The sequence below is a fragment of the Cherax quadricarinatus genome, chromosome 84 (assembly GCF_038502225.1).
Source record: "Cherax quadricarinatus isolate ZL_2023a chromosome 84, ASM3850222v1, whole genome shotgun sequence".
NCBI lineage: Eukaryota > Metazoa > Arthropoda > Malacostraca > Decapoda > Parastacidae > Cherax > Cherax quadricarinatus.
Window position 1 is genome coordinate 3,660,483 of NC_091375.1, and position 10,243 is coordinate 3,670,725.

The 10,243-nt window shown below is 39.4% G+C and overlaps 1 protein-coding gene across 1 annotated transcript in view; it reads right to left on the bottom strand.

Annotated features, from left to right (window-relative positions):
* The window catches only part of LOC128704241 (rootletin), a 504,072-nt gene extending 495,205 nt beyond the window's left edge, over window positions 1-8,867 (bottom strand). Inside the window, exon 1 of the mRNA XM_070102946.1 lies at window positions 8,789-8,867. Within this exon, the coding sequence (XP_069959047.1) occupies window positions 8,789-8,821 (33 nt within the window). The 5' untranslated portion in view covers window positions 8,822-8,867. The remainder of the gene's footprint in view (window positions 1-8,788) is intronic.
* Window positions 8,868-10,243: the final 1,376 nt, after the last annotated feature.

Below are 10,243 nucleotides of genomic sequence, written 5' to 3' on the forward strand. Positions count from 1 at the left end.
GCCAGGGTGGCGGCCCAGCACGTAAGCAATACATGTGTATTCAGGTATGAAGCAACACTAGAACAACTCAATGCAAAACCTTGAAGAAATGCCAGGGAGAGGGGGGGGTAATAACATAGTGCAGTCAAAGCACACATTCAAAACTGATATTTCAACAACAAATTAAACTGTAAATAGGTACCTAGGTACCAGTCGACGGTTATGGGTCGCATCGTGGGCTTGGCATCCTGGGGATAGTAGGTATAACTTAGAACTGGGCTTTAAAATTTCACTCAACGCCCATCAACTTCACATTACTTCTGCTGTCTGTTACCAAAACTGAGTGAATTCCCTATGCTGCGTTATATTTCTTACCTATCTGACTTCTGAAGCAAAATGAAGTCCGTCCAATGTTTGTGTGTTGTCCTTGATGCACAGTATCTACCTTGTTTCTTCTGTGCTCTCACCTGTCCTTCAAATTGGGTGCACTGATGCTACTGAAGAGCTCTTGACATAAAAAAAAATAGAACTGCCCTACCTTTCCTCGGATCAAACTTAATTGCATCCCATTCCCAAGGAGCAGTATAATCCTCATGATTTTAACGCTTCCTCGTGAAAATAAAAACCACTCAAAGTGACCATCTGAAGGCTACACACCATCCAGGGCTGCTGGGCTGCACTCTAATATTCCCATGTCTGTGTTTCATTTACTAACATACATATACCTTTGCCTTTCATGAATTTTGAGTCTTTCTACTCCCGAAGCTCAGACATAGGCCAAGTTCGTCTGATGCTAGCCTGGTCAACCAGGTTGTTGCTGCTGGAGGCCCGCTGCCCCACATATCCATCACAGCCTGGTTAATCTGGCACCTGGTGAAGATACTTGTCCAGTTTCCTCTTGAAGATTTCTACACTTGTTCCAGCAGTGTTTCTGATATCTTCTGGTAAGATGTTGAATAATCTGGAGCCACGGATGTTGATATAGTGTTCCCTTATTGTGCCCACCGCACCTCTGCTTTTCACTAGGTTTATTTTGTACTTCCTTCTATATTCCTCGCTCCAGCATGTTATGGCAGTGTGCAGATTTGGAACCAGGCCCTTGCGTACCTTCCAGGTATATATTATCACGAGTTCAACCACGCAAGTGTGTGCAAATGTTATGTTAATATACAAATGTAGGAGTGCTGGAACCTGTTATATGTCCAAGTTTTACTTGCCACTCTTTAATCTTTAACAAAATTTAATTATACTCCACATATCACAGTGAAAGTCAATAGTCTTTTCTCCACTTCCTTCTTCAAGGACCGCTAGTCTTTTCTCCTCCTTGAAGGACCACAAGTCTTTTCTCGTCCCTTTTAAAGAGCCGCTGTTTTCTCCTCCTTGAAGAGCCGCTAGTCTTGTCTCCCATCAACCCAACACCTAGTTCAATATCTTTCAGGCTTCCCTATCCTTCCTTCCCCCACCACCCTCCATTATCCTTACCATATTCTATGGCATTTAAATCCTTGTAACAATTGTGGGCTGTACTGACTTTTTTCGCATGTCATCATAAGACCAGTGACAAGGGAGGTTGAACGGGGTGGGATGAAATTGTGAATGAAGGTTGTGGGTATAAAGAGGGAGGGAAGAAAAAAATGGAAAAAAAATACTCTGACCATCTCAGGACCAGACATCATAACAAAACCACATACTAAGCAGGATCGCACCGTCAGACGAGACTATGTTCAGGCTGTAGCAGGCAATCATACATAGAACTATATTAATGGTTCAGCGGGTGACAAGTCAGAAGAAACCATAATCGATCTGCAACAAGCGGCCAAGCAGATGAAACAATCCTTAAAGCAGGAGATCAATCAGACAAAGATCGCATAATACCTGTTGTAGAGGACCAATCAAAGATCGCATAATACCTGTTGTAGAGGACCAATCAAAGATCGCATAATACCTGTTGTAGAGGACCAATCAAAGATCGCATAATACCTGTTGTAGAGGACCAATCAAAGATCGCATAATACCTGTTCCAGGCGAGGAATCACACGGATACCATTTATTACTGCTGCAGCAGTAACTTAAACAGTTATCTGTGCGCCCTATTGCCACCCTGTGAATTTTATCTAGTTTATACATCCATTGCCCATCCTCTGGACAATACCCCAAAAACGTATGGGTACACAAAAAGCTTTAGTATTAGACTCTAAAATGATTAACAGTATACCTGGGTATATATTTACAATTTATATTTCATGTTACAAGCAAATTTAGGATGTTTGCTTAAAATGTCTGTTATCTTATTTTTACCAATAATATAACTTGACAAATCATATTACTTATTATTACACTATCTCCAAATACTTGAATAAGTATACAATCAAGCATATAGCGTTCCAGCAAGTGACCACACGGCTGACTACATACTTTGTATTTAACCTGATCTTCGGTTGTACGTATGCAAAACTGCCAGATGTACAGTGCATGCAGTAGTCAAGCTTAGGCTTGGTTACATCACTTTGTTTAAACTAAGTTGCTCCGTAAATGTGCTTATCTACGGTCAAGTTATCATAGTGAGTTATAGATATACTCAGGCTTCTAGGGGCATTCCTATGACATTCAGATTCACTATTTACGTCTCTCCTAATACTATTTATAATGATTGACGGGATAGACCCTGGTTATCATCAACTTATTCCTTCCAAGTACGTCTCTTTGGCTAATGTATCAGCTTCACTACGCAGTAGTAGTAATGCAGTGCGAGATGAAATCCTTAGGAACTGCAATTCCCTTTTCTCTGATATTTGAATATTCACACCTGAGCATGTTAATTATTATGCTAGTCAAGTGCATTCAGTGATGACAAAGAATCAGTAATGATCAGGGATTCAAACTCGTTGTTGTAAGATAACTTCAGAATCATTAGGATGGCAACAATTCAGTGTTGGAGCTTAGCTGTTAATTATTATTCTATTGTCTAGGAAATAACGAACGTAGACGAGTCCTGCCAGTGAACTCTTCTTTAGATCAGTGTATATAATTTGTGATATCTTCTTACTAACTGTTAGGTGACAATTATTTTCTTGGGCAGTTGCCTTTTCAATTTATTTAACAAAGAAATTACTGGAGATGAGCTTCTTGAGAAAGCTTTTAAGATGCATATTAAATGAATACAGCTTCAATGAAAAAGTGAAATGCTCTTCTCGTCTATTTTGATAGTTATATGATTTTATAACTGCAGGTTTTCACAATCCATTTGTATTTGTGTTTATTTACTTCTAGACATTTAGCAAAATTTATAGTGACAGTGTATGGTTATTTTCAAAAAAATATTTAACACCAAGTATCTACCTTCTAAGTTATTAACCTTAGTAGTTGTAGGAGAACCAATAATAATTCTGAGAGCTTCGTTTTTCATTAGCTCCAAAGGCCGAAGAGATGTTTCTTTAGCTAAAATTAACATAGATACAGTATATTCAATTAATAATCCATGTCAGTTGTGTACATCATTTTCATTATTCTTTGAAACATAAGCACTATAGTCTGGATGGTTGCCAGCAACAGTTCTGAAAGCATTTATCTTACCTCTGCATTTAGGTAAGTGTAGTACAGTGATTTACTAAGGGGTGCGTTTACACCAAAATATCTACAAGATTTAACGGAACTGTTAAGTTTACCCTACAAACAAATAGGTGGCACATGTCGCTCGCTTGTTATTATCTTAATCTTAGATAAAGATGTGAGTTGTAGTCTATTTCATAGCGTTTGAACTCCGTTAAGAATGTTATTCGTTTCTTATCCTGATTTATGGATCATACCGTCATCAGCATTGTTTAGGAGCGATAGGAAGTGCATTTAACAGAACATTAGCTTAGCGCTTCTTTTTTATAATAATAATAATAATAACAGAACATTAATTGATACATGAAGTAAGATTGAGAACATCTCCATGGTGTACCTAGGGTCATGGCCTCGCTTCTAAAACCTTGGTACATAACAGACAATACTCTATTTGATAAGTAACACACAATTTAACTAATTAAGTTACCACCAGTATTCATTTTAGCTAGTTCTGACAAAAAATGCAGCAAAACTTAGAGAAGAGTGTACAGTGAGAAAGAAGGTAATTAAAGCCTACACATCTTTGCCATTCATAATCGCGGGAAGACTTGACCCATAAGCGCCTACGGAATGGAAGGCAATAAACCTTGATCCAAGGAAAGGTAAGATAGGCCCAGTGCCTTATATGAAGGGCCTCTCACCGGCATCAGGGCACCTTTGAGGGTTTCCCGTTCAAAATGTATCTGGTTGTTGCAGCTTAGCAATAGGTGCAATGAGACTAATAGTCCAAGAATTATGAAGGACACCCTCGTAAGTTACAACATCCTCTCCAGCTGATTGATCTTTAATGTAATGACTTACTCATGCCCGGTAAAAGGGGAAATCACTTACAAGTGTCTAGCCTCATGAAATAACTCTAACGACCAATCAGACGAAGAAACTATAATCCCTGCTGCAGGTAAACAATCAGTCGGAGAAACCATAATCCCTACTTCAGACAGCCAGTCAGACGAAACCATAATCAAGCTGCTGCAGGCGATGAATCAAAGTTATAATCAAGCTGAGGCTGGCGAAGAACAGACGAAATTTATAATCAATCTGAGGAAGGCGAAGAATCGGACGCAGAAATCTTAATCAAACTGCAGAAGATTCTGGGATCATCAGACATCACAGGTAAGGAGAGCCAAGGGAGGAAGGAAGGAAGGAAGAGGAACATCAATCAATAAGTCTAGAGCTTTCCTGACGCTGGAGTATCGATCACACCACCACAATATATAACAGGGAAACCATCTCTCTCTCTCTCTCTCTCTCTCTCTCTCTCTCTCTCTCTCTCTCTCTCTCTCTCTCTCTCTCTCTCTCTCTCTCTCTCTCTCTCTCTCCTGCCTCAGTCACGCTAAAGCATGCCACCATCCCAAACATCAGAGACTGACCAGGGAAGGCTTCCTGGACCCAGGAAACCCTTCCCCACCGCCAGTGTTATTGCTAGTGCAGCTAATTAGCTACACCCATTAAGTCGAAAATCACGACGCAACACGGAGAAAAAAGAAATGAGTTACCGCTACTGGAAATGTCGCACATCACATGTCAATAATTGCTCTTCTGCTAATCGTTCCGGGGATCATCTCCCTGTCTTATGATCCCGGAAGACACACGCGTACAGTTACGACATTTAATAAAATAAACGTGGCGCCATAACTAGTTTCATCAGTCCCAATACAGAAGCATTTTGTTAGCATCGCCCTACCCAATATTAACTAGTTAAAATAACAAGATATGCGGAAAATCACATGTCACTAATACAAGAAGCAGTGTAGTAACTAATTAACATGAAAGGAAACCACAAAACTACAATAACAAATCTCTTAATAAAGCGTCGAGCAGGAAAAAACTTGCCTCCGGGGAAGCGGCAACCCCGTGATTATATTAAAAGAGTTGACGACACAACATAATAGCCTTGTGTAAATATAATTATGCTGAGTCAACGACAGATGAGGAATAAATTGTGTCGGGGAGATGAGTTTGATGATGAGTGGGGGGAGGGGGAAGAAATAATGAATGTTTACGTGGCGTCACCATGACCACCACCGTTGCCAGGGTCACCAGCCACCACCACAGCCTAGTCACTCATCCCAACAACCATGTCACGCCTCATCCTATCCCCTCCCCTCCTTCCCTAGCCTCATTTTACTACGTCAATTTATCGACGTGCTACTCAACGTGACTTCCTTAATTAACGCTTCCATTTACGTTTCCTAAATGTCTGGTTCTTACCCTTGAGATAATTGCACTTCTATCATCCAAATTGTGGTTGTATGCAGGAGTGTTAAATGAGTGCTGTGTTCATGTTCCTATAATCACCGAAAATTCTGCATTCATGCGCTCAAAATCCTCCAACGAGACTGTAACAGTGAATTACTGGGACTTTCATTCGGTGTTAGTTAGGTAGCGGGCCCTAGCATGTTCTTTTATTTTTTAACGTACCAACACTTATAGAGGTAAGGTGAACTCTTCCACCCCCCCCCCCAAAAAAAAAATCAGTCTTGCCAAAAGTGCATAGACATCACAGTTCAAATAACCCTGGATTTCAGCTCTGTAAACTCTAGGATGACTTCAATAACACTGACCTATCTAATTGAATAATTAATCAAATATTTTTTTAAGAGAATGATTAAATTTAAGGAACCGATGTTTTGGCCGGACACTAATTCCCAGGGAGTCTACCTGGAAGGGGCCGTGGGCAGCCTTGGACCTTGGGGTCACTTGAATGAACTGAGACAAGAGTCGGTGAGTGTCTGGAAGATCTGTACAGTTATATACCGCTCCTACCGATTTAACAATGCAAAAATATTTGCTGGCATGCATCAACATCGCGTATTTATTTTAATAAGGGAGAGGGGGAGAAGCTCTAAGCTCCAAAGCCCTTTTGAATAAATGGTTTAGAAAAACTGACAAGTTAATAAGTAAGACTTGTGCAACACTTGGGTATCTACATTCTGAAAACGTTCGCCAGCCAATGGCTTCTATGCATTAGACTGAAGAAGCCACTGGCTAGCGAAATGTTTCTAGAATAAAGATACCCAAGCGTGGCACAGGTGTCTTATTTATCAGCCCTAAGTCATATAGCGCCTGGAAAATGGCAGATAATCAGGTTCGATCCAAGGAAGGGGAGGCTAAGTACATTTCCTTGGAATAGGAGCCCTTCACCAGCATCCAAGCTCCTCTATTGAGGAGGACATTGATTTAGGAAACTTTATATTCATTGTTATATACTTACCTGTGCTAGCTAGACTCACTAGGATAATTATATTCACCTATTGGTTTCTGAACACTGATGTTATATATTTTACAAGTGACCAGGCACCAAAAGGCAAGAGATTTATCCTAGGCCTTTAATCCCTAACATAGGAATGAACGAGCTCAGCTCACCCACTGTGTACCTGTGGTTCCACCGGCATGGGTGGAAACGTTGGGCATGTTTCCTTACACCTGCTGTCCCTGTTCACCTAGCATTAAGTAGGTACCTGGGTGTTAGTCGACGGCTGTGGGTCGTAGTATACCTTAGAGCCAGACTGAAAGGAGCTGAGGAATAACAGCTCTTAGCCTATAAAAACTGATTTGTGTATAAAAAGTAAGCTCTGCAGTTCATATTTTAACTTAGCCACACGTTGTATACATCAGGACAGCCGCATAATGTAGCGTATGTATAACCGACAATTTAAAAAAATGCATACTGCTAATTCGGGTCAAATGGAAATAATTTGGAAACATTTTTTTTGTCAAATTTATCTGTTGCGAATAAGATATCACACACAATGCTACTTTTCGTGGAATATACGTATATAGTAAAATATTCTCAGTATGAATAAATATGTTATATTAAAACTACGTATATATTGAAGACACAAAGAAGGCGGCAACACCCAACACTGGCCTTGTCAACTGCGTGGGTGCGCGCGCACTCATAACAGTGATTTCTTTATTTAGTTTATTTATTATTATCATACGCAATACAGAGACAAAATATACACATCAGAAATTTCTTAACGTCAATTATTACAAATTTTAGTCATTAAAGATAGTGTTAATTTTATGATGACTTAACCTAGGATATGCCCACAGCAAACACTGTTGATCATAGGACTGGTAGTGATAGGAAGAGGAAGAGGGATGAGATAGGATTAAATAGGGAAGTAGGAGGAAGATTCACGGGGGAGATAAGGAAAAAATTAAATACCCCCCCCCACTAAATTTACTGTTTAGTTCTTTGTGTACTATCAATAATAAGAGCAAGAACACATAGTACAAACCATACCACGGGTGGAGTTTGAACCCGCGGTCAGAGTCTCAAAACTCCAGACGGTCGCGGGTTCAAACCCCACCCGTGGTATGGTTTGTTTGCAATCGTGGCATTACGATTTCGTGAGACACATAGTACAAAATATTCATTGTAACACCTCGGCTCAAAATATATTGTACTAAGTCTATTCACATATTAATTGAAATAAGTCACGGTAATCATGGAGATCTAGTCTTTGTGAATTCTGCCACAGTTTATTCCTAAAAAAATCCAACGTTATGTCGGTTTTTTTTTGGACATTGTTTTATGTTGTGCATAAGTAAGATACGTAACTTAACTGCAAAACTTTTTGCAATTTCCCGAATAAATGCTATTAAATCTTCCCAGCAATTCCGTCATTGCAATGGAATTCCATACGTGAACAATACCTGTGATATTGACAAATACCGTCCTTGAATGTTTACATACCAGAGTTTTTGAAGAGTGAAACGTTAAATACATATATTACGTATTATATCACGTACATTTATTACGTAATATCAAATACAACATTACGTATAATACCAAGTACGTATAAACATTAATTGATTACCAAGGTAATCATGACTGGTACACGAGAATACCACTACCAAGACATATTACAGCCAATTGTACACTACTAGGAATTTCCTGGCGTATTCAAATGACATGAACATGGGCGTCTAATCTTCCCATAAGAAGACCATAACATTAACTCGCTGCTCCAGTCTTCAAATACTCATTTTAACACATATATTTGAAATTCCCGGCCCCTCCCTACAGCCATGAGGGTGTGAAATCAGCTGACTGTGGTAAACATCATTTGACGCTGAGAGTTTTCAACACTTTCACTCGTCTCCAGCTACATGTAACTCTCTCTAGGTAGCACATGAGCTACCTAAGTACTCATAGTACTATTTTAAACAATAAGAGGTGTGTACTCACCCAAGATAATGTGTTAAAGCCCTCCAGAGACATCCTGTCACACACACATCTTCGTATATTCACCGCCACTACTGGCGTCGTTTTCTCTGAGGGAATGCAAGGACAAGCAGCTTCTAACTTATTTAAGCATACTTTTTATTTACGCATTACACAAATCCATATGTTTTTTTTTACAATAGTCTTTAGGGTACAAAGAAGTTGTGGACATACATACATACATACATAGTACATTATGAGGATTAAGGATAACCCGGTAAAGAGAAAGAATGTGAGACAATGTTAAACGTACAGAAAAAAAAGTGAGCTTATCTTTAAATTAATACATAGTTTACTTGTTATTTGTCAAAGTATTTAGTGCTACAAGTAATGAGGGGAAAATGTTACTACTGAATGTGCGTTATCAACATTCTAAACACTACAGAAAATGAATAATCCCTAAAAGCGTTAACTAAAATATAAAGTATGTCAGCTCTTGAATGACGGAAAACAGGCTCTATTTCTATGAACTTCAGTCTACAGCTGACACAGGATTAATTTATGAGCATAAAACTACTCTAAAGAAAGCTTGTTATGTACAACATTTTTTTGCTTGTTTATGTATGCATTTAAGACATAAGCTATTGTACCAACTACAGAATGACTAATTTTCTACTTATCACTCATCCATTCATTTGTTAACTATTACTACGAACAATGAGTCCTAACCATAATTTTTGAAGGGGTGGACGGATAAGCCAGTGGAAGGCCTTGGTCAGATGACCAGAAGCTCCAACTACGGGTCATCATATAACTAAGACCCGCGTCAGGAAACACTCGTCCTGTTTCTTGACAAACCTTACCTATTTTAACCACCCTTTCCACCGCTGCGCTGTATAATCCATATGGGAGTATCGCTTATTTTGTTAATATTTATTTTACCACGGCGGTCTAGTCCCATTATGGTAGTAGGGTAACCCAAAGAAAGAAAACATTCACTCACCATCTTTCATTTAATAAATGAACTTCACGTATTTCTATAAAGTAGAGTACAGTATATTTTACAATTATATAAGTAAAACCCGAGTCGGTAAACACTTATCCTGTTTCCTGACACTTACCTAACCTAACCTTAAACAATTGGGGTAATTGGCATATATTACTACTTTATAAAAAGTATCTTGACAGAGACGGACATCACAATTCCAATGACCATCCAAACCGCAACACCCCTATTCCTCCTTCACAGTGCACACACTACTTCTGATCAACACCCCTCCTTCACAGTGCACACACTACTTCTGATCAACACCCCTCCTTCACAGTGCACACACTACTCCTGATCAACACCCCTCCTTCACAGTGCACACACTACTCCTGATCAACACCCCTCCTTCACAGTGCACACACTACTTCTGATCAACACCCCTCCTTCACAGTGCACACACTACTTCTGATCAACACCCCTCCTTCACAGTG